We start from the raw sequence: 17004 nt of genomic DNA, 5'->3' as shown, positions 1-17004 counted from the left end.
ATCGTTTAAGTAGTTACAAAAAAAAGTTAATGTTTGTTTAATTTTTACGTTGATATAACGATTAAAATAACGTTTTTTCAACCTAATTAATGTTTCTTTCCTTACGTTACTTTTACGTTGTTAGTGTGCTTACTGGGCGTTGTCCTGTTTTTATTTTATTTTATTCTGAAAATAGAATATTAAAAAGTTGCTGTTTATTGTTTTTCTTATTAAATTTTGATTTTCGCGTCAAATGTTTTCATACAATAAAATAAATATCGCAGCATTTGTACACAAATTTAAATACGAAATACAGTAGATGGTAATCATTATTTCCAGCCAATAAATGAAATATGAAATGAGGCAATTTGTCCATTAGCAATTTAATATCGGAACAAACATTCGGTGAGATTAGTTCTTGCGTAGGCATTTTTGGTAGTTTCGTTTTTCCGGGTGGAGCAGCTTGATCGTAGCGAAAAATGTGCAAGAGCGTTCGAAATTCGATGACACAGCCGCCAATCTCGTCGAAATTGAGCCGTCAAAAACTATTCCCCGATTGCAATATTGCATCAAACTGCACAAGTCCTGAGCTAATCAATTTGGCTGTAACAAAAACCGCATAACCCTTAAACAAGTACCACAGCCCCGATCATCGATCGCTTTCCATCCATTAACCCCTCTAATCGAAACCGTTCCACGTGAAATTAAAAAATGAAACTTTTCGTATCCATCATTGTCCGAAGAACGAAAAAACGTCGAGTAGCTTAGTTTCGACACGTGCCAATTCTGATCGTCGGATCAAAGTCTAATTAATCGAACCGTCAGATACTTATTTATTGCTTTTGGAAGGATTTCACATCGCTATCGATCCGACAAACATCCGCAATGTTTTATTTGCGTCGCATTTTAATTATTAGTCCACACTGTTGTTGTATTCGCGTTCTGTGAACGATTCAATGAAAAATCATCTTCTCGCTCCCAATTAATTAATTCAGGTGCGTTCACGTAGCGTATTTATTATCATTGCCAGACAAAGAACTCCGGGTATCGCAACTCGCAAACTCCGGAATGCTGCTTTATTTAGCCCGGAGTCTAGGTTTCGTGACTGAAATGTCACCGGTTTAATTGTCAAAGAACACAAAGTCCGTCAAGCCGGATTTAAGACGGGGGGGAAGCCCTAAGACACACGCCAACACAAAAAACTCTTCCGCCATCAAAGGACAACTGACCTGGACTTAATAGGCCAGAAACAGTTTCTAATTTAGTTTAAAACATTTCCAGATTGCGTTCGGGAGAGCCGGAGCGGAATTGTTTCAAAAGAAATTAATGCCTTTGTGTTTTTTCCGAATCACAAGACCGGTTAATTTTTTACAAATGAACCTGGGACATAATTCCGAGGAAAAGCGCCCCGATATTTACGACTCCGCCCGGGATATGTGTCTCAAATTCCCAACCGGGACGCTTTATGACCCCCGTAAATATTTTACGTCCGGGATATTATTTTTATTTTATTAAAAGTTGGTAGCCGATTGATGACACTATCGGGCCCGGAGTAGTCCAGCGATGCGATAAAACCGCCCGGATTAATCATCCGGAGAGGCTTTTTTCCATTAAAATAAATAAAAAGAACCGCCAGCTGTGGCAATCGACACGTTTCCATTGACGCCCTTTCGCCGTACCTAATCGACATTCTTTAAATTCGCGATTAGTTACAAAGTGGGATTTAACCGGAATTACACGAATTTATATTTCACACGTAAATAAATTTGTCTCGCGGGATTAAATCCAATAAATTTATACTGGAGAAAAACGGGCCACAGACTCGGATATTTTATTAAAATAAATCGGGATTAGTCCAGATTTTTACAACGGCATAGATGCGAAATTTATACTTCTATTTGTCGGTTTTTAGACGAAATTGGGTCACGCCTTTACTAACTTTTAAACGGTCAATTTATAAAAAGGATAATAGGGAAAGTTGGACTAAAAACTTTGCCGGTGTTTACCAGTGGCGCCGCGATGCCAATTTACTTAAAAAATTTCAAAAGTATTAGCTGTTTTTAACAACTGCTCGCACGGTGGAAATGAAGCAAAAAGTGAACGTTATGTGTGGTTAAGGAAACCGGCGAACGAAATGAAGAAAACAATTTCCAACTCGAGGAAAGATGGTGTTCTACTTATTCAGCCACAAAAGTGATCTGACAATAATTTGTCTTTATTAATTTAAAATCAAAATATTCGAGGCCAGTTTTATATAAAAGTATACAAAACATTGATAAAATTAGACTATAGCTATTAACATACCAAGGATGTAAAAAATAATATTACAGCCGCAGATGTCAGCTCGAATTCCGAGCGAGCTAATGAGCGGAGATTTTAGGACATCTACGGCGTGGTAATTGATAACATACTTACATCCGCGGTTTGTAATCGATCTGTAAAATTGACAAATTGACATACCAAGTATGTAAGAAATGTCATTACAGCCGTAGATGTCAGCTTGAATTCCGAGCGAAGAATTTGGGACATCTACGGCTGTGGTAGGTCATAACATACTTAGATTTTATTAAATTCTGTAAATTCAAAAAAAAAGAAGAGTTTCTCGAGCTTGTGCCAGGATGTAAAATTGACATCGAATGAATATATTGCAAACATTTTGAGCGAATCATATGGGTATGTCATAACTACCAGACTATTTTTGTGTATGTAAGAACTACCTGACAGAATCTAATAAAAAGTTATTCCTATAGCGAACTACGAAGCTTTTTATCTGAGATTTAAAGAAGAAATAGTTAATTTCAAGCGAAGATTATTTAATAACTGAAATGTTTAACGTGCGATTTAGGAGTTTGAATTTTATAATTGGGCACGAATTTTTTTAAAACTACAATAAATCTGGTCAGAAATGTGACCCGACCAGCATAGATAATGTCGCACTTTTGCCCCAGCCACCAATAAATAGGATATGATTTACGGGCGATTTTATTTAATCGATGAAAAATTTTTATGGGCAATTTGGTATAGAGCTAAAAAATCCGCGGCTTTGCAAGATTTAAAAGCATCAATTTTCGCTACTCTTCGTTGTTTCAGGTAAAAGCTGCAACATTTCAAATCCGCGCTGCCATATCAGCAGTCTTCTTTTTCCAATGCGCTAATGCACCTTTTACACTGTAAATTACTTAACTTTGCGCCATATCTCCGTAGACGAGCGCATAGATTGCGAGCCTTAATTGGCAAACGTGACTTTCCAAATCGCTATTTAATAACGAAAAACGGTCCGCGACCATCGTTAGTCCCATCGAATATCAATTCGGCGCGATATCGCCGAGATTTATGTCCGGGGATATGGTAAAAATATGGACAGTATTACCCGGTGAAAGGACGGGTTGTAAACAGTGTTGCGGTGAATTTTTTCCGATATTTGAAATGAGTTCAAACGTTGCGATCGATATGTGTTCGGTTTAATTTGCACGTCAATAATTCCTTGCTGTATCTGTTACAATCTACATTAGCAGCTCCTCCGTATTATTAATCTCGAACTTTGGATATTGAATTAATCCGAGAAGTTAGCTCATTAACCGCCAGTGGAAAAATCGGCCCGTCCTCAGTGGGACATGCAAAATACGAGAATTTAATCCAACTTTCCGGCGGAATTTTCTCCCTTTTTGTAACTTTACTCGTTCCGGATTCTTCTTAAATGGAATCGGAGACTCGATATCGAAAACAGGTTATAACATCGCCGGAATTAGCCCGGATTCGGATTAACTACGGATCAAATATAAAAATGCAAATTTACTACATAAAAGCGGCTAATTCTCTTTATAAATTAGACTAAGCAACTCGCTCGGATTTATCCACAACGGGCGATATCCTCTCTAATCCTCAATCTTAAGCCTGTTTTTCAAAAGGAAAACGTTGATTCGAGGCGCTTTTTTAAGTGATGAATGACCGACATTAATGAAACTCCGTGGACATAATTGAGTGTGAAATTTAATGAATGGACCACTGTCGCCAGTCAGACAGACGACAAACAGAAAAATGACTCTCCGCATCGCAAAAAAGAGAAACACCTCCAAACAATAATATCATTTTAAAGCAAATAAAACATTTAACAATTAGTTTACATCAGAAATAACGAGCGCAAAACCAGACATCAAAAATAAATTTTCAAAACTCTTAGGGAATATGTTAAAAAAACTAGATGAGATAGACTAATGTGACATATATTTTAGTATCATAAAATCGAACATATGGACTTTCTTTTGAACTTTTAACAACTCTACAGGGTTGGAAAAGCATACAATAAGTCCAAATATTATGATAGAACGAGTTTAAAAAAAAATTTTTTTTTCACTTTCTTGAAGGTAAGTAAACTCAGGAAATTTTAGCAAAAAAAATTTTTAAATCTCATGAAAAGCTCGTATAATACAGAAAATGAGCCGCTGAATTCAATGGAACAAACCGCATTGCTCTACTACTTTTAGTTTTTTAGTTATGAATTTTTTTGTTGAATAAAATTTTCCACTATGACAAATGGCTACCCCAAATTTAGGCAAAAAATTTTAAATTTTTAATTCTTGTAAAAAATCGATATAATATGTAAAATGAGCCGTAGAATTCAATCGAACAAACCGCAATGCTCTACGACTTTTAGGTTTTTTTTTATGAATTTTTTTAGTGAAAAACTTTGATCGCCTCTGTAGCCGGAACCGTTACCCGGAGCGGCTCCGGGTTTAATCAAAAAAATAGAAAAAATTAAGCGCTATCAGATGGTTTTTTGTTCGTTGCTCTAAGTCTTACAGTTTCCGAGAAAAACGCAAAAAAAGGTTTCCATTTTCACTTTTTTCCAATTTTCAACCGCCAATTACGGCGAAACTATTAGAGTTATCGAGAAACGGAAAAATCGAGGAGAACCGGAATAAAAAACTCTACAAAATGGCATAGGACTCAAGGCGATATCTCGCAAAAAAATTTTCAATTTTCAATCGCCGATTACAGCCAAACTAAAAGAGCTAGGAGAAAACTCTTTTTTCCATCGTAAAGAGCACATCAAAATCTATAAGATAGGATAAGTTTTATTCGATTCTGAGACACTTTTAAAATTGACCATTTTGAAGGGGGGGGGTGTTAACTTTTTTTAAATTTTTTTTATTTTCCCAATTACGACTAAACTATTTGAAAAAGTGGAACTGTTTTGATCCTCACCTATGCGAAATGATCCGGGGAATCGATTGGCATCGAAAAAATTGCCAAATTCCCAATAGTTTTTTAGTTATGAAGTTTTTAAAATTTTACCGATTTTTGCATATATCTGCAATTTGCTCAAAAACTATTAGTCGGAGAACAATGATTTTTTTTGAAAAAAATAGATAATTCAAAGAGCTTTCCAACGATAATAAACTTCATGGGGTTATCTCTGTTAGTTCCGGAGCTATTGCTCAACAAATGTTCCGGGTACCCAAAATCGACAAAAATTGCGACGAAAATTGAAAAAATCAAACATCAAAAAATCGAACATATGGACTTTTTTTGAACTTTTAACAACTCTAGAGAGTTGTAAAGGCATATATAAATACGAAAAAGTATGATAGAACGAATTTAAAAAAAAATAATTTTTTCACTTTCTTGAAGGAAAGTGTATTACTCAGGAAATTTTAGCAAAAAAAATCAAATTTTTAAATGTCATGAAAAGTCCGTATAATACAGAAAATGAGCCGCTAAATTCAATGGAACAAACCGCATTGCTCTACGACTTTTAGTTTTTGAGTTATGAATTTTTTTGTTGGATAAAATTTTCCACTATGACAAATGGCTACCCCAAATTTAGGCAAAAAATTTTAAATTTTTAATTCTTGTGAAAAATCGATATAATATGTAAAATGAGCTGTAGAATTCAATCGAACAAACCGCAATGCTCTACGACTTTTAGTTTTTTTTTATGAATTTTTTTAGTGAAAAACTTTGATCGCCTCGGTAGCCGGAATCGTTGCTCGGAGCGGCTCTGGGTTTAATCGAAAAAATAGAGAAAATTAAGCGTTATCAGATAGCTTTTTGTTCGTTGCTCTAAGTCTTACAGTTTCCGAGAAAAACGCAAAAAAAGGTTTCCATTTTCACTTTTTTCAATTTTCAACCGCCAATTACGGCGAAACTATTAGAGTTATCGAGAAACGGAAAAATCGAGAGCAACCGGAATAAAAAACTCTACAAAATGGCATAGGACTCAAGGCGATATCTCGCAAAAAAATTTTCAATTTTCAATCGCCGATTACGGCCAAACTAGAAGAGCTAGGAAAAAACTCTATTTTCCATCGTAAAGAGCACATCAAAATCTATAAGATAGGATAAGTTTTATTCGATTCTGAGACACTTTTAAAATTGACCATTTTGTAGGGGGGGGGTGTTAACTTTTTTTAAATTTTTTTTATTTTCCCATATACGACTAAACTATTTGAAAAAGTGGAATTGTTTTAATCCTCACCTATGCAAAATGATCCGGGGAATCGATTGGCATCGAAAAAATTGCCAAATTCCCAATAGTTTTTTAGTTATGAATTTTTTTAAATTTCACCAATTTTTGCATTTATCAGCAATTTGCTCGAAAACTATAGGTCGGAGAACAATAATTTTTTTTGAGAAAAATAGATAATTCAAAGAGCTTTCCAACGATAATACACTTCATAGGGTTATCTCTGATAGTTCCGGAACTATTGCTCAACAAATGTACCGGGTAACCAAAATCGACAGAAATTGCGACGAAAATTGAAAAAATCAAACATCAAAAAATCGAACATATGGACTTTTTTTGAACTTTTAACAACTCTAGAGAGTTGTAAAGGCATATATAAATACGAAAAAGTATGATAGAACGAATTTAAAAAAAAAATATTTTTTTCACTTTCTTGAAGGAAAGTGTTATTACTCAGGAAATTTTAGCAAAAAAAAGTCAAATTTTTAAATGTCATGAAAAGTCCGTATAATACAGAAAATGAGCCGCTGAATTCAATGGAACCAACCGCATTGCTCTACTACTTTTAGTTTTTGAGTTATGAATTTTTTTGTTGAATGTAGTAAAGAAAATCAGTATACATTATTTCTTGGTAAAAGAAAAAAAATTGTAAACTCATTTGTGCAAATAGAGAAAAATGCACTTTGTAGTTGTCCCATTTCCTCGGCAGGCGGTATATCCGCGCCCAATTCCACTCGAGACACATACATCACGCAACCCCCGCGATAATCTTTTTAAATTCGAGTCAGGCAAATCTGTGCCCGATGCATGTGCGTATAAATTAATAAAATCTTGCGGCGTTTTTTTTTAATTCCACCGACCCGACGATAAATAATTCGCTAAAACCGCCGGACCTCGTAATTATTCTTGCGGAATTAATTCAGCGACCGGTCCAGCATTTTATTTCCCTCCATTATCTCGTCGCGAAACGTTATTCTATAATAAAGCCCCCACACACGACGAGGCGTCATTTCGGTAATTGAATACGTTCGAGAGATAAGCCAAAGCTGGAACGTCTTCGGCACGCCTCACGATCGCATTCGAGGTTATGTTTATATTATACTCGGTGGCGAAAATACGTGTTCGACAACGCCAAAGCGGGCTTGTTTGGAGAGGAAAATGACTGAAGGAGTCAAGATAATGCGGCTGGAAGGCGATACAGGAAAGAAAATTTGCGCTCTTGCGAAGCTTTCAATTCAAAGGAGCTTTCTGTTTTTATATTTTGGTCCGTTTCCCGCAATTTACGAACCAATTAGCTCAGTTCTCCGTGGTTTTACAAATAATAAAATATAAAACAACGTTTTAGTAACGAACCCATAACAACATTTCGTTCTTATTAGAAATAGATAGATAACGTTTTTTTAACGTTACCACGCTTAATATTTACAACGTTATTATTTAGTTGTATAATTACGTGTTTTTCTTAAAGTTGTATTTACGTAAAAAACGTGCAGAATTTTAACGTTATTAATAACGTTTGTTTTAAACGTATAATTAACGTTTCAAAAAAACTGAATTTAATTAAACGTTATATTAATGTTGTGAAACGAGATATAAGTAAATGTAACTAATAAACAATAGGTGTCGTGAGTTGCTTCGGCCCCAGCTCCACTGTTTTTTTTCAATTTTGTTAAAAAAACTCATTTAAAATAATTGTAGCAAAATAAAAACCAGTTCCGAGTGCGCTTTCCCAAATTTACTTTTAATAAAATCCCCATCAGCGTGTAAAAATTCGTCGTTAAAAGAAAAGAATCACTCCCGGCCCGTTTTTCTCCAATTTCGCATTCCCACATTCGGGGCTTTTAACAGCTTTTACCCGGCATCCAACCTCTCCCTTTTTTTTTAATAAAACCTCGTCCGCAAACAATTAAACGAATTTTGAAAATTGCACGTTGTCACTCTGACGGATTAAATAAAATAGTTATGATAAATCAAAATTTAATTATTGTGCTCTGGGACATGTGTCAATCTTTGAATTTTTTAACGGCGTTCGCACCACAGTCCATAAATAATCCCCAACAAAAAACCTTTGTTGGTATTACACTCTAATCCATCATTTTTCCTCTCGTAATCGCATTTATTTTCCGGCGTTTAGTTTAATTGTCCCTCGTTTCGAAAAACACCTCCGAGTTCATTCACACTTGCCGAAGTTTCAGAATTTCATAACGGGGGCTTGGCAATTAGTGGCGGTAATTATTAGGCCTAGTATCGACGCCTTCCTGCCATTTGCCCTTCGAGACTCATCGACCCCCGAAATTAAAATTCCCTCGTTAAGGTCCATATTTTTTGCCCTATTTGCATTTTCGGCGGCGGTATTAACATAAGCCTCAAATCCAATTACATGTTAATGAGCTTGTCCTACATAAGGGCCGATATTTCAATACAGGGCCGATTAGTTACGCCTTGCAGGCCGCTTTTTTAACGTCAAATGTGGCTTTAATCAAATGGAATAAATCCAGGGAGGATTCGGGTCACCGGGCGTACAATTTGCATAATGTGATAGTTTTAATTAATTAATTTGATCGGAAATGAAAAAAAGCGACGTCGATGCACATGTCGGTGTCTATTTGTTATTGATGACGCGCATTTGCGCCATTCCGCGGATCAAGGACCACGTTATTGTCAATATTTACCCCCGGACATTAAAATAATTAAAAGTTGTACCGCGTCCGCTGCCTGTTTCCCAGCCTGTGTCTCGGAATTTATTATTCGGTTTATTGGCCGAAATTGAGGCAAGTTTGACGTGCTGCTAACCCGTCAATCTCCCCTGACTTAATTGTTAGAAAACACCGGAATCAATAGCAGCCGGAGGGCATAAATCAGTGGCCCGAAAGCGACCCAAAAATAAAATCCATAATTGAGGTAAGAGCCGTAGATGTAATACTCGTATGTCACAATTTATGTGCGAGGCCCGATATTTTTATGACGCTAGATATTGGGAACGTCCGGCTCCGGTACGAGATTACCTAATTTATTGCTTACGTGAAGTCCGGTTTAAACGACCGGAATTAAGACTCGCAGCGTCTAATTAGCAAACAGATAAAAAATGTGTCGCACCAAATGCGATTTGTTTGCAACATCCGTCGCAATATGAACTCGTTGCGAATAAATTTATTTACGGCTTTGTCCCGACTTGCGACAATGCGTCCTGATTTTAATTGCCTCCGATTCAGACACTTGAAGAGGTAAATTGTAAACACAATATGCCGGCAAATGCACGGTTTTTTAAAGCTACTTTTGCAATACTAGAGTGGCTGTTGTCGGCGGGAAATGAGTGCAATCGAGTTGCAAAATAACAGGGATGAAGATCGATACCGGCAGGTCAGAGGCCGAATCCAAATTGCAAATTTCGCAAATTTTTAGGTTCTGTTCCCAAAACCATCCCAATAGCATAATTTGAACCGCAATGTTCTATATTGCATTTATATAACAATATTATAACCGCAATATACAAACCTAACCATTGGTTACGTTAAACTCAGTTTATATAACGATTATCTGACCATGGTTATATTATAGTATATTATAACCGCATTATACAAACCTAACCATTGGTTATGTTAGACTCAGTTTATGTAACGGTTATCTAACCATGGTTATATAACGGTTAGATAACAGTTATGTTTCTCATGCAATATGGTGCATGCTAGTTTCAGTCCCAACTTCGGTTATCTAACCATGTTTATGTCAGACGTATACGGAAAATATTATATGTATGACGGTTATATGTATAACTGCCATGTTGTAATGCAATATAGCATAAGTTAGCTTCAGTCTATATAACGTTGATCTAAGCATGGTTATGTTACTCTTGTTGGAAAAAAAATTACACAAAAACATTGACGAAATACCGGACTAATTTTCTATATGTCAATAAATCATGCAAAAACATAAAAGCACCAATTTGTATCAAATTTAAGGAACTATGAGTTCATTAATAAATCCTAGGCAAAAGTTATAAAAATATTAGAATAGTTATTTAAGAACAATATAAAGGTTAGACCACGAAACATAACCGCAATATAACCGCGCATATATAACGGTTACCTATGTTGTTATGTAACAGTTACCTTAAAAAAGCGTCTCATCTAGAAGCGTGCGGTTATATTGAAGTTATATTTTGGTTATACCAAGCGATTTACTAAAATTTTGAGTTATCCATGACAGTTACGTTAACCCGATGTCCATTTCAGAAATAAGATTACAACATGATTTTTTTTATGTTCTTCGGTGAACATTTTGAACGTATTGACAGAAAAAGCGATGCTGAAATTATATTTTTCAGCTGAGGTAACTGTCATAAATAACAAGATCAAGATTAAAAAAAAATCGCATGATATAAGTGTGCTACTAGAGATGTTTATAAAAACTAGTCAGCATTTTTAGCAAACTTAAACTCTAAACCACAAAATAACTAACAAAACCACCAAATTAAGAAAAAATATTTAAACAAATACAGGTTAGCAATAGCATTAAGCCCTTCATGTTTATATTAAAACCATAATTTGACAAATCTGGACACGAAAAATTGTAAAAAAACTCTTTATTGCCAATTTTCAACTCATTATTGACGATTTTACGTAACTTTAGGAACGACTGTGAGAAAGAATTAATTTAGCTCAGTGATGAGTTCAAGTCTGGGTGTGGAATGATCAAATTAGAATGCAATTTCTCATGCACTCTTACGTGTTGAAAATTTACGAAGTGATTTGTTTAAATGAATACAAGATGAAGCAAATTTGTAATAAAATGTTGCAAATTTATTGAAAACTGATAATGCCTGTACAGTTGCATTTATACGGCGTCTAGACTATGCAAACGAACCTGAAACCTGATAAATGGGAATTGGGACCGCCACAAATCATACAAGTACTTATTACACTGGTCACCGAAGAGAAATTGTGTTTATTGTTCTGCTGCATACATTAAATTTATTTTGAATCATTTGCATAACATGAACTCGACTCATTTACCCAAAAACTTTCCTCGAGTCTATAATTTTAATGAAATCGCTTGCATTTATTAACCAACAAATTGGTGAATCCCCGTGGCCATAACCCGACCGATCAATCCCAGACATAAAAACGCGCTAATAAACAACGAACCGATAACAGATTAAAGTCCTCGGCTAATCCCAGAGACCCCATGAAGAGTCTCGTTCACAATAAAAGCCCATCATTTCTAGAATGATTAACGAGAAAGCGCCACTCTGAAATCAGTCCAGGGGAAGTTTCGATCACAAAAGCCGACGTTTTATACAACTAACTCGCACATAAACGTGTCAAAACCTGAAACAATGACGTCTCCGATGATAAATGGAAGCGTCGCGGCGCGATTTCAACGACTCTTTCCTCACTTCGATCGAATTAATAAAGAAGTGGACACCTGTAGCGTGCATTAATTAAACCCCGCCGGAAAAATATCGCCAATTTTCGAATCCGTTTAATCACAAGCTTATGACAGTCTCGGTAATGGTCCCCGAGGAGCCATGTCGCGAATAATGACGTCTTAAAAGCGAAAATTGGGGTCATTTCGGGTGAAAAATGGCGGTTTTTGCCGCAGACGCTCCTCGAATTCGCGGTGTCAATTTTCGAATCGGTGAAAAATTTTCACTCAAGACTCAAGCAGGTTTTAAATTAATGTTTTAACGTTGTCGATACTGCACACTTTGTAAAATATTCTGTTTACGACGAGATAAATTACATTCTTTTGTTCGAACGGCTGTGATTTTTCCTTTTGCGAGACTTCACATCCACAACATCCTTTCAAATCCTGGCAGAAAGCTCGCGAGCCATTAACAGGTACGTCGGAGCTTTCTCGACGGTGAAATGTGAAAAATCGGACTAAAAACGGATTTTTGCACGTGGGAATCGTGTTTTCACCCACTGCAGAGCCAAACTAATTCAATTAGGGCCGATGTCGTTGCACTGAATACAAGAATTAAAAAGCACTTAGTTTGGCAAATTCATTATACATATTCATTAAAAGGTTCGTTTTTAATTAATTAAGCCCGGACTTTAGACGTAAAAATGTTTTTAAAAACGCGAAAAAACTAATCCAGTCATCAGAGTTATTAAAGGAAGTTGAGGCTCAATTCGCACGAAAATTTTTTCGATTGAAATGTGAAAGAAATATGTATTGAAGCCCAAGTCTAAAATTAACTCGAAGCACAAACAAGTTGTTCATTACGAAAAGTAGCTTCGTTGAATGCTCGTCTCAGCGGAGAATTTTTCATTCACCTTTGTTCACTTTGAAACGAAACTAGTTATTTTTCACAATAACGCAACGAGAAATCGTAGAAATGTCCGAATGAATTTCTATTTTGACCTGCAATTATTTTTATCGACCACTCACTTAGCAAATTTCCTTTAGAAATTTCCAAAAACTTAGTTCAATTCGCTCGAAATTCGCCGGTAAAAAGCCTCGTATTCCGCAAACCGCCCCAAATATGAAATTCCCTGTTGAATGGCGAAAGTTTGATTAGCGCCCCGGTTCATTAGTGTTGAAGTTAAATTAGTCGTGTGTCTGTGAATCGGGCCTTTACCTAGATAAGTGCTGTTGGTTAACACCCAAAAGACCTTGAGAGGGTCGACCATCACACACCGTCCCGCGATCACTCACATCGTTTGTATTTCCGGTTGGAGTCCGCCAACAGCTCATAGGAGCATGGGTCACACTGCCGAACCGCTCCGGTGTGCTCCCGGAGTCCAGAGCCGGGCCTGCGCCCGGAGTTTCCCGCCTCGATCCGTTCATTATTAATCGCCGAATTAAGAAAAAAGCCGGAGCCGCCGGTTAATGATGACGCATCGGCTACCGGAGTCACCGGATTTTTACGGGCGCCCGTACCGTGCGGCTTTTAATTCCACGTATGCGTTTTTTCGGGACTCGGACGCTTTATTGGAACGGATGAGACGAAAAGAAATACGGAGCGGTTTTGTTAAATTTATTGTTTTATTTTCCTGAGGGCGGAATTGCCAACGTCACGGGATGCCGTCAAATTTTTATCAAATATTTTAAAATGTAAATAGTAAAAGAGACAGTTTATTGTGTGGAGGCGTAACTGTCGTAAAACTGGGTCATGAAAAATGTGACACATATTTTAATTCAGCCAGAGTGTAGAAAAACACGCTCAAAGAGAGAACTCGTAATGCTCACAAACAGAACTTTATTATATTCAAATATTCATCCTTGGCTTAAACAAAAACAAGTCTTTTAAATCATTGATATGATTGTCTAAGTTCTTGATTAAGTCTTGATCCAAGCTTTTCCCAGCAGGTAATCCGGGTCTGAGTTTATAAACTAGACCACCAACGTATGAATTTACGAGGAGCTCTTCATTAAATGTGCGCAAAATAATTTTTGAATCAGCTAAAAGACGGTCTATATGTGTCTAACTAACTTTTACACTCTCTCCCAACTGAGTCAAAATAATTTCATAATACGGCACAAACGTGGACATAAACTTCAAAAGATAATTAACTAGTATGAAATAGCGCACAAAGGTTGCTGCGGTTTGCTTCAAAAACTCACATAAGAACTTCCAAACATTCACAAAGAGACAAACCATTAAAAGACTAAATTTGCCAAAGTTTCGCCCACAAAAAAAGTCAATGGATCGCTATTTTAGCAGTCTTTTCGAGGTATATTGTGGTAATAATACCAATTGGGGTTGTTTCGAGTAGAAAAACAAAACGATCAAACATTTAGATACGCGTAAAAAAATTACAACCCTCGTAACAGCAAATCGGCAAAACACGCACGAACAACCCTAAACACCGCTCTCAAACGTTACACGGTTATTAGCGATTGTGTCCCGAATTGATACGTGGGTGTGTCAACAGCACACGTCCCGCCTATTGTTTACCCCCATTGGCCAGTCCTGACACAAAAACAATCACGAATCGCAAAATATGGCGTCTTAATAAAATTCGAAAAAACTCTCGGCCCTCCCTAATTATGTCATAATTGTACTCCTTTTTTCCGCCAGTCAGCAACATCCAGACAACTCTGACGCAGCAACAAGCCCCCGAAAAAATAAAGAAAAACATTTGACTCTCTTCTGCCGACTCGATTATGCAAATAAATATAGACGGGGGTGGGGAACTTAAAGTTGACCTCAAGTTTAAACGAGTCATTTGCATTTTGCGCCCGCTCTAATTAGGAAAAAATACGGTCCAGAGGTCGTGTCCGAGAGAAAATTCGGCAAAAAGGTCTTTCCGATAACGACACGACCATTAAAAATGTCAAGGACGAGTCGAACGGCGCCGCTTGCAAAAACGTGTTTACGAGCTGACCGAATTTCGACTCCCGAAGAGCGATAATTGCGGGGTTTTGCTGGGGGAATTTAGGCAAAATTGTGAAAAAATGGGACGAAATCAATCCACTTTCCAACTAATTCTAACAGTGAAGTTAGCAGATAAGTTTCCGCTTTCGAGGAAAACTATACACCAAAAGGGAGTGCTAGACAGTTACTCGGTGTAGTTTTACAAAAGACAAATCCAAACTTGAAGGCACATTCTGCAGTAATTAGACGGTTTTTACAAAACGACAAAACGTACGTAAATTTACAGATTTTTCCAGGTTCGGCTAATTTTTCTTAGTTCTTCGCTATTATTATTATTATTATTATTATTGGACATGAAAATAGGCACATACCTACATTACAACAGTTTACACGATTTATAGATCTTTACTAAAAGTAAGATCTTAATTAAGTTTAAAAAATAAAAAAAAATCCATCACGTCATTAATTAAGAAGAAAATTAAGTGAATATGCATTTACTTTGTTCCTTGTATACATTTTTGAGTCCCTTTGATTTATTTTTACATAGAAAATTTTTAAATTCAAATCACTTGAAAAAAAAATATCGTAATTTTCTGACAGCCTTAGCAACAATACATAAATTTGAAAAAATTCCGCGTGACTTCAAAATAAATTGAGAAAATCTGATTTTTTGATTATTTTATTTTTAATAAAAAATGGTACGTATTATTTTGATAAATTTTATTGGGGATTTTGTATGACTTATCATTAAGTCAGGTCATTATTTTGCCCTTAAAAGAAAAAAGTTGATGTTTTCAGAGTGTATTGGATGTAAATTTGAAAAAAAATTTAAGCAAATCACGTTCGAAGTTCTGAAAGTCGCCTTATTTAACAGTGTTAAGTATTTTATTGGCACTTTTCTGTTGAGTAAAACATCAAAGGCGGTGATGTTTTCTATAATTTTTTTGATGCAAAATCCAAATTTAAGACCCACTGGTTTGTAGCAACCGTACTTTCTCTTGAAAACATTTTTCCTTAAAATACTATTTTGCAAAAATTTGATCTGCCTGGAATTGTAAATACTATTTTATTTTTATTTGTGCACAACATTTTTTCATTGCAAGGTAACTTTAAAAATGTAATTATTAATATTACGCAATTATTTGATTAGAAAATTTGCTTTAAGAATTATTTTATCATTGAATTTTTCGATTATTTTAATTATTTTTAAATTATACAATGTGTTTTTAAATGTTCTCATCTAGTTGTCTGAATTTCTCATGTAAAATCAAAAAATGCCGCTCCATATAACTAATGATAGGCATTTAGACATCAAATATTACCATTCTTCATTTATTAAATCTTTAATTCGAAAATAAACTTCGATAATAAAAGTGTTCTCTTGCACGATGTAACAATTTAGTTACATTTTAACGTAATTTTAAAAGAAACTAATTGAATTTGTCAACTGACAGATTTGACATTTACTGACAGAGGATTCAATTAAGCAGAGCGGCACAATTTTTTTTACACGTAAACCAATTTCAAAGTTAACTAGATGAGAATTATTTAAAAATACATTGTACAATTTAATTAATTATTATTAGTTATTTTTAAATTATATATTTTTTAAAAGCGAGTGGTTTGTAAATTACAAAATTGAAAATAAAAACAAATACGGACTGGTTTCTCTCCCCGTTTATTGTAATTTTAATCACTTTTTTTTCTTTACGAGTTGTTCTCTCTTGTAGTTGTTTATAAGAAAACATTTAGATTTGGGTAAATTTTAGCGCAATTTTTAATTCTCATCTGCAAAAATGTGCACTTTTGATTGATATAAGCAGTGGCTGAACATTCAAACACCGAGTTTGAATCGGCGGCTGTTGCAGCCGTCGGGTCGAAGTATCGACTCTCCCCGGGGAGGCAACTAGTGTCCTGCCGCCTCTCTCCGCCCCCAAACTGTCAGGAAACCGCAACCCGAGCCGCCAACCGAATTCTATCATCACTGTATTATTTGAGTGTACACTCAATTAAACGTCCGTGTGCATCGATTGCCAGCGACCGCCCCCAATTAACAAACACAATGTCCTTTCTTACCCCGACTTGTTTACCGGAAAAAACTACTTTTTCACACCGGCGACGCCTATTTGAATAGTCACACAAACTTTCCTCCACGCAAACAAACGCTAAATTATAGAGACGCTCTCGGTCATTTTCCGGTAAACACGAGCCAGGCAAGCATTTTGTCTCTAATTAA

At 35.9% G+C, this 17004-nt stretch overlaps 1 protein-coding gene across 12 annotated transcripts in view; it reads right to left on the bottom strand.

Annotated features, from left to right (window-relative positions):
• The window catches only part of CadN (Cadherin-N), a 171907-nt gene that overhangs the window by 41800 nt on the left and 113103 nt on the right, over positions 1-17004 (bottom strand). Inside the window, exon 1 of one of the 12 annotated variants that reach the window (XM_015980206.2) lies at positions 13029-13168. The exons of the other annotated variants lie outside the window; for them this stretch is intronic. Coding sequence (XP_015835692.1) covers positions 13029-13080 — 52 coding nt within the window. The 5' untranslated portion in view covers positions 13081-13168. Of the gene's footprint in view, positions 1-13028; positions 13169-17004 lie in introns of those variants that run through there. 12 annotated transcript variants of the gene reach the window in all.

Source organism: Tribolium castaneum, chromosome 5, assembly GCF_031307605.1.
Source record: "Tribolium castaneum strain GA2 chromosome 5, icTriCast1.1, whole genome shotgun sequence".
NCBI lineage: Eukaryota > Metazoa > Arthropoda > Insecta > Coleoptera > Tenebrionidae > Tribolium > Tribolium castaneum.
Note: the sequence above shows the minus strand (reverse complement) of the source record. Positions and strands in the feature narration are given on the sequence as shown.